Source organism: Cynocephalus volans, chromosome 11 (genome assembly GCF_027409185.1).
Source record: "Cynocephalus volans isolate mCynVol1 chromosome 11, mCynVol1.pri, whole genome shotgun sequence".
NCBI lineage: Eukaryota > Metazoa > Chordata > Mammalia > Dermoptera > Cynocephalidae > Cynocephalus > Cynocephalus volans.
Window position 1 is genome coordinate 7,000,448 of NC_084470.1, and position 16,660 is coordinate 7,017,107.

Genomic DNA, 16,660 nt, shown 5'->3' on the forward strand with positions numbered 1-16,660 from the left:
GAGAGGCAGAGAGAGACCGAGAATGTTCCTACAGGGTCTGCACAGCTAAAGAAGGCTCACCAAGAGAAGTTTGCAGAAAGTAGCTAGCCAGAGCCTGGGGACTGAGTTGTAAGTATTGTCTGTTCTCTCATACTCCATGTTTTCTAGGTTTTGGGGCAAGAGAGGAGAAATGGTGTTACAATGGGATTTAAGGGAACAGTAGAAAGTCTGTCTTAAGGGGAAAGGCATACATGTATGCCATGAGCTCCTAGTCAGCTCATTTTGTTACGTGACAGGAGGTGTCCGCAGTTAGTGATGCCTGGCAGTTTTGTTTTCTTATTGGAAGAATTGTCTGAAACTTTTCTCTCAAGTCCTGGTTGAAAAAGAACTTGTTTCCTCAGTTACAATGAGAAATTGTGCAGGAGTTTGTGGGCAAGTGCACAAGAGTATGTGTTCCTGTCCTGCTTCACTCAATGTGATTACTTTCTCCAGACCTTTATTATGAATGTCCTAAGCACTGTTTGCAGTGAAACAACTTCTGATTTTTCCGAGCTTCTGGCACTGAGAGTGTCCAACTCAATTTCGGCTGCCTTTGGATGAATTTGGAAAATCTGGGACAGTTTCTAAAATGTGATGTTTTGGGCAGCTCTCCATCTGGGGCAGGAATTTTTAACTTCCACTTGAGCCCGGATATACAAAAAGAAGAAGGTACAAGGTAGGATTATGATGACAGTGTTTGAAGTCATTATTCCTGGAAGTTGTTCGTGAATTGCATGTCTTGGTTGGACCCCCAGCTTGCAGCTGTTGAACATGGAGAGGTGGGAGCAGTTGCCGAGTGTCTGGCTGTTAGAGTGCACTGGCAGATGCTCTTGGAGCACAGAGTTGTTTGCTTACATTCTTGCAGCACACTTCTGCGTGTTGCCATGGTGGACAGTATGTTTCTGTCAATAATTTGGCCTGGCGTAGCCTGTCTGCACTGACTCTCAAACTTTATTGAACAGCTCGGCTCAACTGAACAAGATCAGACAGCTTTCGTCTTTTGGCTTGCTGAAGTGGTTGCTAAATTTATAAGGGCAGGCAGGAATATTGCTTGGAAAGTTTCCCTCTCTCTGTATATAGAGCACTTTCAAGCCTGCTGGCTGTTTGTATTCTGGAGTGGGTGCACTGTCAAGTATTCATCTGAATGCTCATCACAAGTAACTCAGTATACAAGGTGAAGTGTTTGCTGGATTTTTTCAGAGGGGAGTGATTGGGTAAAAATGTGGTAGTACCATCTATTGTAAGAGTAAGTCTATGAAAGTTTCCACATTAAAACTTCCTTTATAACTTAATTTTTTCTGTGTTAAATAGTGAAATTTGGTCACTTCCTTTTACAATTTTAATATTCGTACATGTTGGGCTAACGCTCATTAAGAAAATCATTTAGCTAGAAGGCACCCCCATTTCCACTCCCTCCCCCACACTTCCTTCTCCCAGGAGATTGGGGCGGGGAGACTCTTGGGCCAGACCATACCAATTATTCAGTTATTTGTGAATTTGGATTCAAATGCTCATCGTAAAGACATAGTGTCTAAGAAACTGAGTTTATTATAGCGATGCAGTTTTAAGAGAAGAAAAGTTAATTTCTTCTAGGAAGATTAAGTCAAGGAAATCCTGTTCTAAACCTGGCACTGATTAGTGAAGCTTGGTTATTCACTTGCCCAGGAGTACTGTGTGTCAGCTCCTCCGAGTGGGGTTTTCTGGCCCCCCAATGAAGATCCCATTCCACAGAATTTTCACCTCAGTGCTGGAAGTTTACTTCAGGTTGAAATTTGAAATAAAGGTTTTATATGGAGCACAAATTAGTGGAAAATATGACTTGGGCCATTTGTAGGTTATAGGAGTTTTTATAAAACTGACATAGGTTTTAGTGCTTTTGACACCCTTTTGCTTTTATAGAACTGAAAAGCCCTTATTCTGTGGTCTGCAACTTCACTGCTAATGTATTATAAGGGTGGACGAGTGCCTAAAAGTATTAGTCAGAACGGAAAATAAAAATGTAGGTTAGGTTTTTTTTTTTTTTCTTTTTTTGTAGTTTGTTGTAAAATTTCGAAAAGCATGGTTTGAATTGCTTGTGTAAAGATCAATGTGAAAATATGGGATATACCAATTATTTGTTTTAGTTGTTACTTGATAGATTAAACCTTAATTATAAGATTTGGGGTGAGGATCTGCACAAAACAGTTCTTAAGTAGTATTTCACAGTTACCTTGTAGTCGTCAGCAAATGTGCTGTCAGCACAGAAATATGCCCCATTGCCTGTTCTGTTTTGCAAGTCATTTGCAAGCCTGCAACAATGCTTTGCTTATTTTTCAAGTCCTACACACAGGCAGAAAGACGAAAGTTGCTATTGGCTATATGTAGTTCAAGTCCTTAGTCAACACAAATAGTAGTTGTTATTTTAATTTGTATTTTTACACTTGTCTGTGTTTATAGCTCTGCTTTCTTTTGAATTTGAACAAAGAGCTAAGAAACTACTAAAACATAATTCTTCTGGGTTTTTTTTTTTTTTTGAGGTTCTTAGGTAGTCATAGCTGCTTTATGGATCACGTGGAAGATAAGATATATTGGGATAAGATGTGTTCAAAATCTGTCCGTCTAAAATGTTCAACAATATTATTATTTATACCCAGATACAGTTTTTGTTTTTTGAAGATAAGGACTAGGAAACAGTTATTACATCAGATGTCTCAGCAGTGCTGCCTGGACAGCTTTGTTCCGTCAGCACTTATCTGCCAGAGCACAGTCAGTTGCTTAAATGCAGAGCTTGTTTGGGAGTACACAGCGTAGCGTGTGGGTATGATTCTAACAGATGAATTGGTCCACTTGTTGTGGGTTCACACAGCCAGTTTGGTTTAATTTTATGCAATGGTTCTTTGATCCACTATTACCGAAAGGTCATCCAGTCCCATTTGCAGAGAACCAGTGGACGGATGGGAAGTTCTCATAGATCAAAGAGAACTGAAGTGTTAGGGAGCTGGAATACCAAATATATGTGGAATTTTATTAAGCTGTTTCTTCCATGTTTGAAGAAACATGTGGACCGACCAGAGCATGGACAAACATCAGCATGCCTGAGGCCTTCATGCCGCTCCCACAGAGCCACCCACACCTGTGCTGTCAGTCTTATTCAGTCTTCTGCTTAGTTCTCAGCTTGTCTGTGGCAGAAGCAAGTAGTGGTGTCTCATTAGAGCCTCTGTGTGTTTTCATGGTTGGCACCTTTACCCCTTGTCACCAATGGGTTTTCTGTTCCATTTCTGGCTCTGTTAAATCTCTCGGTGGGTTACAAATCTGACTTAAAAAAACAAACAAAAAAAAACCCCCAAAACTTTTGGATCACTTCTTATATGTTGTCCTCTGAGGAACCCTACACTCCCTGGGGCCACCCAGAGCCCCAGTGGATAGCTGGACTTCTTACTCCTGGGCATGCATGTCTTTCGCTGGCAGGACGTTTAGTCCCACGTGGGCCAGTCCCACTAGCAGACTTAGAGATGCGCTGGTGGAGCAAAGTTGCTGACCTCCTGCATCACAGTTTCATAGGCTTATTTCCCACTCCCTTTCCTCTTACCATTGTGTGTTTTGGACCCTCCTCATAAGCAATCTCCTCTTGTGAATATCCCATCACAGGTGCAGAGCTTTCAAAATTGCCATGAGTGAGAAAGAGTCTTCTTTCTCAGAGGAGGGGTAGAGGGGAGACCTAATTGATTACTTCTTTTTAATTGCTCCTTAGAGTGGCTTACAAAGCCTTTCATTTTCCTTCTTTCTGCAGAGGATGAGAGTCCTGGGCAGAGCTATCCCAGAGAGAGAAGAAACGCAGTCGCTATGCAGCCACAGAGCGTCCAGGGGCTCAGCAGGATCAGCGAGGAGCCCTCCACCTCCAGTGACGAGAGGGCCTCGCTGATCAAGAAGGAGGTCCATGGGTCCTTGCCGCAGCTGGCCGAGCCCTCTGTTCCTTATCGCGGGACAGTGTTTGCCATGGACCCCAGGAATGGCTACATGGAGCCTCACTACCGTAAGTGCTTCCTGCTGGGTGGCCCTGGCCCAGGAGCCACAGGGGAGACTGCGGGTGTGCGCACGTGTGCCTGTGTGCACATGCGAGCTCTAGGAATTACTTGGCTTGTATAATTTATAAAGGTTTACTTTCTTCCCTACTTTTCTTCTTACTTTTCTTACTTCCTGGCCTTCTTTTTAGAGAGAGACATTTTCTTACATCTCTAAGCAACTTCAGGCCTCAGTGGGGTGGCCTTCAGGAAGGGGGTCCTTTGAGGCCAATCCATGTAGACCTCTCCTGGGAAATAGAACCAGCGTCATTCCATCCAAGCAGACACTGAAGGAGCAAAACCGGTTGGTGGTGGAGAGTTGTTAAAGCGGGCTGCGAACAGCAGCTATTCCCATTTTTAATGATTTTTGATTTAATGATTTTGTCTATTCCTATTTTTGATGATTTGTTAAAACAAACCTATTTTAACAAATCAGTGCTAAATTCTTTAATGTGGAAGACTTTTCTGTGTGCTGTACTTTTCTCTCTAACCAGCATGCCAGAAATGTTGGAAGTGCCTTTTCCGGAAATAATCAAGTTTAAGAAATTAACTAGCACTCTGAACACAAGTATGTGATGCTTTTTTCTAAAGGCAGAATATAAAGAAAAATATATAAGGCTGAGTTTGTTTCTGGCCTGTTTCTAGTTAAAAAAACATAATTTGGTTGTGGAGTAATGAACTTCATATTGAGGTGCCAAAGCGTGCAGCTCTTGATTACAGATTTATCACCTTGTCAGGATACAGACTCGCCATTTAACCTTCCCGGCTCCAGGTCCACATGATCCACTGAGCTCCAGAGAGGGGGACTGGTTTGTATTTCCCTTTTTCCACATCATTCAGAAATTTTAGTGTTTTAAGGCAAAAGGTCATTAGCCAGATGACTGATTAGTGAGGACAGCTGATTACTGCATATTTTTTTGCTCAAGAAAGTGCCCAGGATAAAAGCTAATTTCATCCCTTCATTAGTTGGCATGCAGCAGAGGGGAATGCTCACTCATCAGATCAAAGGGCCTCGCACAACCTTAAGTTTCAGCAACAGCTTTTCCCCACCTACCACATTATATTGTTGGAAAAGATGGAGGATACGTTATTTTTTTTTTAAGTGGAGAGAGCATTTTTTAAAAAGTGCATGGAGGTAAAGGTTCTATGAATTCTCCTAAGCTTTTTAAAGATGCTGCAACTTTGCTGTTGAAAAAGTTTATCACAGTTGCCAAAAACCAAAACAGAACAAAAAATAGAATAAGTGTGTATCAGTCCTGTTGCTGCAGTGGTTGTTTCTGTAGATACAGAAATAAGGAGGAGGTACACTAAGCCCATTCCTTTCTTTGTCTCATTCAAGGTTTATTTCATTTTATTTTTTTTTTAAGAATGAATGCTTAAAATGGTGTTGGTAGGATTTTTCTGTGTGGACATTCCTAAGTTTTCTACATGGTATTTTTATTTATGAGTCTTTTTAAAATATAATTCATGCAGAAAATATGATGGATTCCTACATACCTCCTACCTATATTTATATACCCTGATAGTACACTTACTTTTTAAAAAAATCAAGTCTTAACCACAAGCTCCCCGTGTTGTTTTTGTCCTTCTGTGTGAACACAAACTTTTCCCATCTCATATTTATGTTTTGTTTTCTTTTCCAGATGTCCGCTAATTAGTGAGATATTTAATTAGGCGGGACAGCTGATGAGTACTACTTTCTGGCTGACAGTAGTGGGCAGATAACCGTTAACTTTCTGTGCCATTCAACTTGCAGCTTGTTCTTGGTTCGTTTGTTTTAACGGTTTCTCCCATTGACTCTTCTACCCGCTGTTTGGGGGCTGGGTTCTCTCCACACCTGGGATCTTCGTCCTCTCTCCATGGTCCATGTGTGTGATCCATTTCTGGACCTCCAGTGTGCAGTCGTTAACATCACATGTTAACGACTGCACACTGGAGAGCTCTTGGTGGGGTTTGGATTCATTCAGTGTTACTCTGTTTTGAGGTCACAGCACCCATAAATTGGTTATTCTTCAGATTTTCCCATTGTGTTGTTTAAATCAGTGTTAAAATTATTCGGTAACTTAAACTATATAAATTGTCTGTAATCAAATGACAAGTGCGATTTTGACCTACCATCTCAGTGTACTCCTTGTTGGCTCATGACTCAAGGAATTTGGGTGCACGACACTTGCTAGCAGTGAGATGTTGACTGATTGTGTTGACCCCTGCCAGGTCATTTCCTCGTTGTTAGGTAGGGGTGATCCTATGACTGCCTGCTCCGTGGTGTTCTTGTGAGAATTAAATGAGACACTGCAAAAAAAGTGTTTGGTGAGGTCCTGGCGCACCGTCAGTGCCTCCTCTGCCCTCTGCCTGGCATTCCTTCTCTTCCGTCACCTTCATCATCTTCAGTGTGTGAATAGTTCACTCCCAAACCAAGTGGTTTTTGTGGGTGCTACAGTTGTGTTTGGCTCAGTGTAGACTGGCTTTTTTCTGCCAGACCCTGTCACCTGCCTCCAAGACCCGCATCTTCTCCAAACACAGGTTAGACGTGGAGTGGACTGCACACCTGAGGGAAAAAAGGGTCAGTGTGGTCAGAACTCTTTCTCACTGAACCTTAGTAGACTGACACTAATTTTTTTCTGTTTTGTAAGTGAAGAAATTATAAAGCTTTTAAATAAATTTGAGAAGTCTTAATATTTTAAACTCTCAGAAGAAAGCATTTCAGGTAACAAATGCAAACTTAAAACATGCAGTAAAATAAAAGCATGATATTATTTATTTATATTAAATAATTTAACAATACCCTAAACTAAGCCTCAGAGTCAGGTAGGATATGACCTTACTTTCTCTAGAACCCTGTTGGATTATTTAATCTACCAGTACCACAAGTATTTTTTAGGTACTTTATAAAAAAATCTATCTACCTCATGTGGAATTAATTATTCAGGCAAAGCTCGTGACTGATGGGAGTGGAAGGTGATGAATTTTCTAAGAATTTTTTAGTGTATGAGAAAAATACCCTCTTTTTAAAGTAAGACAGAGCATTGTGATCGCTTTTGCTTACCCGTGGGTACAGCTCCTCTCAGTCCTGTGGCACCGGCAGCACGAGTGCATTGCACACCTTCACTAGCTCAAGGTTCAGAAGCATCTCTTCAGGCCATTCCCTTTCCTTCGAGCTGTTTGCCAGCTCTGGTGGCTCTTGCAGAGGGAAGAACCCCCGCAATCCAGTGTGCCAGCCATGTGGACACTCACAGCACTGCCTTCGCCTCTCTGTGGTTGGAAAATGTAGACTTTCCAAGAAGCCTAATTTGTGCTTCTATGTATACTAACTTTGTGTTTCTAAAGTGTGGGCAGGTTTCCTGTAAGACCGGAAGAGGGAAAATCAGTTTTTTTCCCCTTCAGAAGGACAGCTGTAAAACTTTTATGGGCATGCAGTGCTGAATCTTCACAAACTGTAGTTAGGCAGAATCCAAAGTATTTTGGGTTTTGTGGGTTTGACTTAAAGAAAAAAGAGAGAGAAGAAAAAAGAAAACCCAGGGATGGTGGGTACATCAAACATTCACAACATGTGTTTGGAATGAAATCCTCACAGGAGGCACGGGGGGGGTCTCCCGCGAAGGGTCGCTGTGCATGAGCTGTGTCAAGGCAAGAACGCAGACGCTCACGTTGAGTGGCCCCAGCCTGATGCGGCGCTGCTGACAGGCGCTTGGCCACACACTCACCAGCACTTTATAATTTGGGAGAGTGGAGGAGGGGCAGGATTCGGGGGCCTGATCTGCTTATTCTAGAGTCAGGGTAAGAACCCGCATCTCTTGCCTGAAGGTTTCTCAGCATTGCTTTTCTGTCCCTGCTGCATCTATAGCCAGGTATTTGGAACCACCATCACCCCTGCTGTCATTTATTGCCATGCGGTTATTCCTCTATAAACTTGGAAAGGCAGGTGCCATAGTAGTGAAGGCATCCCCTACCCAGGCCGACGCTCAGCTGTTCTCCCTTTTACAGAAAACACACGGTCCAGTCTCTTGTGTCCTGTCTTACTGCAAGGAGTCTGGTTTCCTAACTCTCCTGCAGGGCCTTCCTGCGCAGCTCCTTGCACTCACTGGTCGTTCACACAGGGCCTCTGCTGGTTTTGGTAAAGAGGCAGGAAGAAGCCTCCTTTCCTGAAGTTTCAGGTATCTTTAAAGTTTTATTGTTGTGTGAAGACTGCCTTTCTTCTGCCCCCAACTACTCCCAAGCTGTAATTTCTCATGGAAAATATGATTCACTCCTGCATGCAAATGCTTTGATTGAAAACATACTAGTGGTATTCTTTCTTATGTTTGCCAGCTCAGATGACAGAACTATTTGTTGCTGATTAGCAAAACCTGAGGAATTAGCTTAAAGAAAAGAAACTGAATTTTTAATTGGCTTGCATTTATTTTCTGTGGAAAGCTGTTGTGCTGAGCCTGCTTGCATTCTTGTGTGCTAAAAAAAAAAAAAAAAATGCATGTAAGATTTTTTTCCCTGTCTATAAGGTGACTTTCCACACCCATTAGAAATACATCTTCTAAGTGAGGGGAAGAGAAGATGTGTATTTTACATATTTAGTATGTGCACCTGCTCACGTTTCTCTTACTATCGGAGTGTCATCTTGAGACTGTGAGAGACAAAAATGCCTACAAGGCACAGACGAACAGTTTGGTGTTGACCCAACTGCAGAGGCAATGACAGGTCCCTGAGCACGTAGTTCTTCTCTCATCCGGACTGTCTTTTACCTCTTTGGAGAACAGTTGATGAGCAATCAGTAATTTTTTTTTTCCTTGAAAATTAGATTGTTCAACCGGAAAGACTGATGTTGGGTCATACTCTAAGGCTTTGCTAGGTGTCTTGCTTTGTGGCTGTTAGTCTTGAATTGCAGGGGGAGCTGGAGTGAAGAGATCCAAACAAGTCTATGAGCTTTTGCAAAACAGTTATTTGTGAGCTTAAGAATAGCTCCCTGCTTATTTTTGTCTTCCTCTTAGAAATTCAATATAGTGACCTGGCTTGCTTCCAACACCCCAGAAGTAATGTTTTAAGACTAGAAACAGTGAGCTACTTCCATAGACTTTTAAAGAGCAACATTGCAAGGTAACTCTGAATAAAGCAGTAGAAATTTAGGGATGGTTCTTATGGTTCCAAATTTGAATACTTACTAATGCATTTTGGCTACTTCTGTGCCTGGTGTGACTGTGATACTACATATCTCGGTCTTGGTAGATACTGAGGAGAACTGGGAACCAATGCTGAGCAAAGTTAACTGTAGCTTGCAGAAAAATTAGTTATTGATTTTTTTCCACAAATTTTGGGAATAAATTTATTAGAGGGGATTGGGAGAAGCTTGAAGACCACCCAGGTGAGGAGGAGAAAGAAAAAACTAAGGGAGACCATGTTTCTTAGAGAAAATCACTCAGCCTCTTGGCACACTGGTCTAACCTTCTCCAGTGCACCAGCATCTGCTTCTTCTGTGGCAGATCTGGCTCCTTGTGGCCACTGCTCAGGTTCTGCTCATGTGGTGCTTTCTCCTGGACGAGTTCTTTGCTTTCCCCCTTGCCTTCAAGTCCTTCTTATTCTTCTGGTCCTATCTAAAGACCCATCTCCTTTGAAAATCTTCTTTAAGTACTATCTCATAGGGCTATTTTCCACCCTGCACAGTGAAGCATCAGGTAGTGCTTCCCTTGAACATGCCACAGCCACTTCGTTGTGTGTCCATCTACCGAGGCCTAATCTCCTTTAGAATACTGTGATCAGCCCAAAGGCAGTCCTTAGCTTTTATGTCCACCGGAGTTCTTAGGGTAGGACAGGGAGGGCTCATGCACGCCACTGTACAGCAGAGAAGGTAGGATCTGTTAGGTTGCTTGAAGTTCCAGATGACCTTTGTCCACAGCCTGCCCATCCAAGGTGGCTGCTTGGCAATCTGAAGAGATGTCGATGCTCCTGCTTCTATCATGCAGTTCAGTCACTGTGTGCAACCTCTGATCCAAGCTAAGTCATCTAGTCCTTTCTGAGATTAGGCAAGTATTTATCATATATTATAAGTTGTGCCTTTTTAAAACATCGAAAGTATTTGCTTCCACACACATACAGAACATTTAAAGTTGCTGGGATTCTCATAAGAGACAGATGTGGTCCTTTGCAATAAGTTGGTAGTTTATTCCTAGACTTGGGTGAGGACCCTCATTTTAAATACTGTGGGATTAGTACAGGAGGGCTGCCTCTCTTACATGACACCCATCTGAATCCATCTGGTAGGTATTTTCCCTATAGTTATGGTGAGCATGATGTTGGTTTGCCCTTTTCCAAATTTTAGTGATTTTGTCTTGTCTTCAGTAACCTCTAGGCAATTCATGATTTTGGTGGCGTCTTCCCACCTTGTTAGTGTCCAATCCATGTTAATGGGAGCCACTACCTACAACTCAGTTTAGGATCATGAATCCAGTTGTTTAAAGATTGCATGTAATTATGTACCTTTTCTAATTTGGCACCCACCCAAATGGCACTTTTTTAATAGTTGCTTGTAATTTCTTTCCCTCCCTTCCCAGCTCCCCTCTTTTCTTTCTTCCTTTCTCCCTTCCCACAGACATGGCAGCAGCTCTTGCCATTCTGCACCATCTGCTGACAGCTTTCTCTCCACTTTTCTAAGAGGCAACATTATCCTTGGTGTTCCTCCTTTTTCTTGTATAATTAAAGAATGTTACCTTTGATGTCTCTTGAAAGCTGCATCTCCAGTCCTGCCTTAGTTTTCTTGATCTGGTACCTATAAACTTGTGCTGCGCCTTCACACTTCTTAGTGAGAGGACTTGATTTTCCCTCCATGCCTTTCACAGATTGTATTGATACAGAGTAGCCGTTCTGGCATTTTCTTCCTCCCTTCACCCCATGTTCTGATATCGTTTGGATTCTCTTGTTATTTTTTGAAAGTGTTCAACTTCCTCAACTTTTTAAGCTTTTAAACCTGGGTCTCTACGTTGGTCTCTCCTAAAATGAATTATTCTTTTCTTCTTAATGGCCTCCCTTCTTTTTTGGCTTTTCATTAACCTCAGTTTTCGATAAGTTTCTCCTTCTGAGAAAAAATGAAGAAAGATTCCATTTGATTCATCTGGCTATTCATTTTTTCGTTCATTCTGTCAGTTGGATTGAACATGTGCTTCTTGAGTGTTGCCTGAGTGCTGAACAGCACAGGACAAAAGTGAGCAACTCTCTGCTTCTGAGGAGCTTTGGGTTAGTGTCGATAAGGACGACAGGTCAGGTGGATAAGCCTGTGCAGAAAGTCAGTACGAAGAAGGTGTCAGAAGAGACAGATTCACCATCCTCTAGGAGCAGGTGAGAGATGCACCTGACCCTGACTTGACAGTGCAGAAGGCTTTCTGGAGGAGGTGACATCTGAAATAAGCCCTGTGGCCAAGCAGTAAGGAAAGACTAATCTAGTTAGAAAGGAACACTTGAAAGGCTTGGACACCAGAGGAAGACCTGTGAGGACCTGACAGGAGGCTCTGTGGTTGGAGAGTTGGAGAGTGGGTTTCAGGAATGGAGTGGTGAGAGACCAGGCTGAAGAGGTGCAGCGAAGAGGCTTCCATGGGGACCTGTTTCTTATTCTTCTGCATCGAGTCAGGGGTGATTCCCAAGACTTGTTTCCTGGCTTTTTGAGTATTTAAACAGACCTTTGGGTTACTATATTTGCCGTCACTAGCCCTGTGTTTCTCTGTCAAAAAGAGTTTGATTTGCCTTTGCCTCTGGATTTGCCAGTGTGTGCTTCTTCCTGCGCGGCTTCCTGCAGGACTTCTCTGGGGCTGCCATTTCCCTGGTCTTCAAGCACGTGCTGCTGCATGCTCTTGTGATATGTGTCATATTCCCCTTTGAAGACAACAAAATCCATTTCTACTTGTTTTCCAATAGCTGAGCTGTTCTGTATTAGGTAACCCCAATATCTTCTTTACAAACTACAAATCCCAAATGTAAGAAACAAATGTGGCTTCATTTCTAATGAATTAAGAGTGTTCTGTATCAAGACATGTTTTGACTTCTACATATAATGCTCACAATGAAAAAAAAAAAAAAAAAAAAACCTTTTATTTTATGGGAAAACTCCCAGATCCCCTCACATCAATCAAACTAGAGAAATTGTACAGTGGGAGCATGGTGAGGTTGGAGGTGGTGGGAAGTCCAGCAGCCAGTACCACAGGGGCGATGAGAACAAAGACTTGCATTAGTGGGATGAACCGCAGGGAGGTGGGGGGGCCTGGCTTGTGCCCTCCCTGCGGGGGCCGCAGGCCTAATCAGCAGACATTGTGCATGGAGGAGGGGCCCACTCTGGGAAACACGGTGCTTACTTGTCCACTGAGGTCCCACATCTGCATCCTGATTGTGCTGGTGACTGAATGGAGTGACAGGAGGCACCTGCTCCTAAGTATCTTAGAGAGGAGCAGGTGAGGTGCTGAGAAACACACCCACCTCTTCTTTAGGTTTGCTTTCTTGGAATAAATCTGCTCTCACGTTGGGCAAGATTTCACGTTCTCTTTTCCCTGTCCCTGTTTTTCCCCTTTGTGAGGAATGTCACTCCCCCAGGGTGGGGGAGGGGGAATGTGACACAATGTGGTGGTTTTCCCGGAACTGCACTCCCTGCGGAGTGTGTGATCCCCTCTGACTTAGCTTCTGTGATCTTGCCTTGATGAACTTGACCAAGGGGGTTGACCATCCTGATTACATGCGCAGTTACTTCTCTATTTTGGGTATTTATATGTCTGCAGGATGCAGTTTTATGTAGCCTCCATTTTTCATCATGAATGATGTTTTAAATGCAGTGTGTGTCCATCACACTGCCACAAATTGATGATGTGGAGAGACAGTCACGGGACACTTGGAGGCACCTGAGTGCTTCTGGGGGACCCAGCCCTTCTGATCATACCATCATGTGACGTGCTGCAAGTCTCACACCATAGGGTTCATAATGCATGATATTTATTCTCATTTCAAAAACTCTGTACATTTTTTGAGAGCCTGCCATGAATCAGACATTATTCTAGGTCCTGAGAGGTCAGGGTTTGCAAAGGAAACTAGGATTCTTGCTCTCAAAGCTGGCATTTTGGCCAGAGGAGACACACACCAAAAACCTAGGCAGAGAGACTGCAGCAAGAATGTCACAGGCGGCGTGCCGAGGATGAGAAAACAGGTGATGTGCTAGAGGGAGGCTTTGGGGAGCCATGTACTCTGGATTGGTGGGTGGAGCAGGGAAGGCCTTGTGTATTAGTGTGTTCTTGTTGCTAATAACAAAAATACTTAGAACTGGGTAATTTGTAAAGAAAATGAAATTTATTGCTTACAGTGTTGACTTCAGAAAATGAAGTTTATTCCTTGGTGATCGCTTCATTGTGAGATGGCAAAAGCACATCATGTGCCTTCCTTTTAAAGTCCTCAGAACCACACCTGTGACCATCATTATTAATCCATTCATTAGGACATGGTCATCAGAATCTAATCACTCTTCAAAGCCCCACCTTTTAGTTATCAAAATAGGATTTCCCAACCTCAGCAGTTACGGTGGGGAGATTAAGTTTTAATGACTTTAGGGGACCATTTAATCCACTATACCTTGCTCAGAAAGGGTCTTTTCAGCAGAGACACAAATGACAGAAAGAAGCCAGCCATGGGGAGATCTGGGAGAGAGCACTGAAGAGGTTTGATTTATCAGAGTCCCAGGAGCAGAGAGAAGGCTGGTGTGGTGACCTGGCCAGGAATGGGGCAGCCAAGGGAGCAGAGGCTGGAGGGACCTTGTGTGCAGACAAAAAGCCAATGGAGGAGTAATGGGATTGGGTTTTGCTTTAGGAATATCACTGTGGCTGGCATGCAAAGACTCTCAGGAAGGGGTGGCATGTAGAAGCAGGAGATGACTTAGCAGGCTGCCACAGTGACCCAGATGGAAACAATCCCTGTCTCTCAGAATCTTCAGCAGCAGAAACGAGCCCTCTGTCTGCACCACCTTGTTATGCCATGGGCTTTGCTCTTGAGCTCAGTAACTCCCCACAGCAGCCTTTTGAGAAGCTGTCATGATTTTCCTTTTTGACACAGGAGGAAACTGAAGCCCAAGAAGGCTAAGCAAGTTGCCCAGTTTTACACAGTTCAGAAGTGGCTGAAGTGAGGTTTGACCTCAGACAGTTGGCTCCAGAGCTCAGATTCTCCACGTGTGCCCCAGAACTCATGAGACAAGGGCCTGGCTGGGTGGGCAGTGGTATGGGCTCAGCCCAGCCAGCAGAGTGCTTGGAAACTGCCCTGGGACATGATGGCGGTGGTGCCAGTTGTGAGGGGCAAGGGCTTAGAGGTGGTATGTGGAGCTGGGGAGGGCAGGCTGATGGCTGCTCTGGTCTCTGGGGCCATGTTCAGTCAAATCTCAGCATCAGGGGGCAGGCACTGGTCCTTCCTGCCTCCGCCGTCCCCGTGCTTCAGGTGGCCACATGTGGGTGAGGACGAGCCATTTCTTGTAAATCGATACTTTCCCAAAGGGTTTGATGTTACCTGTAGCTTAGTTATGGGAGGCCTCCTGGTCCTCTTGGTGCCTCTGTTTTGGGGGATGCAAGTGTCAGGAGGAAGTAGCAGACACCACAGCAGGCCCATAGGTGGAGTGTTGACCTCGTTACGTGACTCATTACGTGATCTCCATTAGCTTTCACACAAACCCCTTTAGCAGTCGAGTTAGTTGAGACTTAGAGATCACGTGGCCTGAGTCAGGACTGCAGGCCTCAGGTTCGGGATTTGGGGATTGAGGGAAGCCCATGTGCATTCCTTTTGTACCCATCCTCTTAAACTTCGTCTTCCCCACTCTATTCCCATTTCCCCCACAGTGGTTGCTTCTGATGGTGCAGTGGCTTTTGGAATGTAGGCTGTCTGTCTGGATCAAAGACCTTGATTCGTTATGTGAGTTCTCAATTCTAAAGAACAGCCTAAGTAAGTGGAGCTTTCACGTGTCAAAAGATAATACAGTATCCAGCCCTACCCAGGCCTTTGCTGGGGCCAGCTCTACCTGCTGCACGGAGACCACTGTGAGACCCACCCTTGTCCCTCTATTGGCGCCACACAGGGCATCAAACCACCCTGCCCCCCAGGGAAGGAAGTGGCAGGGAGAGAGCACCCCTTTTATTTATAAATATACTTGGAATGTTTACATCTGGGAGAGAGAACACAAACCTGTTTTGCACAAAGGCATCTTGGTGTGCAGCAGTCCCACTAACATGGATCGTTCATTGTCTCCTGACTTTGGTGTCTCAGAGAAACGGAAAGAATCTTAAGCATGCTTACGGGGCTGGAAAAATGATTTATGAGAAAAGATGAAAAGGACTGAATATGGATAACAGGACCAGGGCGAGCTAAAGACAGACATGGCAACACAGAATCAGTAACTTAGAAAAATACATGCTAGGGAGAGACAGGACTGACACAGAGCCCTGCACAGAAAATCTATGAGGACAGTCAAGGAGGAGAGCAGTGGAACGCCCTCTGTCTCAGGAACCTGCAGGCAGGACTGACGTTTGCTTTAGAGACCCATGTGAGGTCTCAGTTCCTGTGTGTGTGAATTTGTTTCAGGGGACTTGATTTGACCTGAGATGCTTCGGGGTCTGTGTAATAAAGACACGTGTTGTAACAGTGCTCCCGCTGTGTTAGGAAAATAAGAAAAGTTAACATTGAGAGGTTTAAGAATGACTGTGACCTCCTGAGGTACCTACAACTAAAATAGTCTGAAAATTATGGAAAATTGTTACAAGGCTTTAGAGAAGGCAGAGGGATGACTTCTTAGATATTTTTATTGGTTCCCCAACATTAATTGAGCTCCACACACAGTAGAATAAAAGGTATGACCCTGGCTCTTGGTTTTATATTTTGAGGAAAGAAAGCATGAAACAACACATGAAAACAGTTAAGTCGCCTATCAACAAGTATAAAACGGCAAGATGAAAGGCAGGCCTGGGTCTGGCAAGTGTGGTTTCTGATTCCAAGGGGGTTTTACAATAGAGCTTTGACTCCATGGCAAATTTAAATCCAGTATGAAATCTCTCCTAATTAACATTTCCCTTCTTCCTTCCAAATATCAAATTTATGGACTCTAAGAAATTCACATAATACATGCCGATGCTGCGTTTTCTTTCTTTTTCACTTGATCCGTTCCAGCTGTTATTAACTTTAATGTCTGACTTTCATTAATTTATGAGGAGTTCTGAACTGCAATCTGAAATGCTCCCCTGAATTTTACACTTTTTGGGGCACATGTCACATTAGTTCATCCCGACCCTTGCTAATACTTCACCCACCATGTCAGTGTCTTGCTCTCTGACAACCCTCTGGGCCTTTCGGGGACGCTGCTAGCACACATTGTTGCAGCTGAGGGTGGTCTCAGCCAGTCTTGTCAAGGTCATTTGATGTCACTGTGCCTCATACCTGATTTATCAAACCTGCACGTCCTCGGCTTGTCTAGTTGGGCACACAGTTTGTGGCCCTAAAATCTAATAAGCTTATAAGTAATAGGTTTTCTGGTTTTTTATGGGCATGCCCTCTGATCTAGGGTAGTAGAAGTTTTATTTGGCATTTTTGGTTTATCAGAGAGGCTGCCAGAAATGCTG

The 16,660-nt window shown here is 43.7% G+C and overlaps 1 protein-coding gene across 1 annotated transcript in view; it reads left to right on the forward strand.

Annotated features, from left to right (window-relative positions):
* The window catches only part of GLI3 (GLI family zinc finger 3), a 263,430-nt gene that overhangs the window by 77,948 nt on the left and 168,822 nt on the right, over positions 1 to 16,660 (forward strand). The window contains exon 3 of the mRNA XM_063113777.1: positions 3,788 to 4,030. Within this exon, the coding sequence (XP_062969847.1) occupies positions 3,788 to 4,030 (243 nt within the window). The remainder of the gene's footprint in view (positions 1 to 3,787; positions 4,031 to 16,660) is intronic.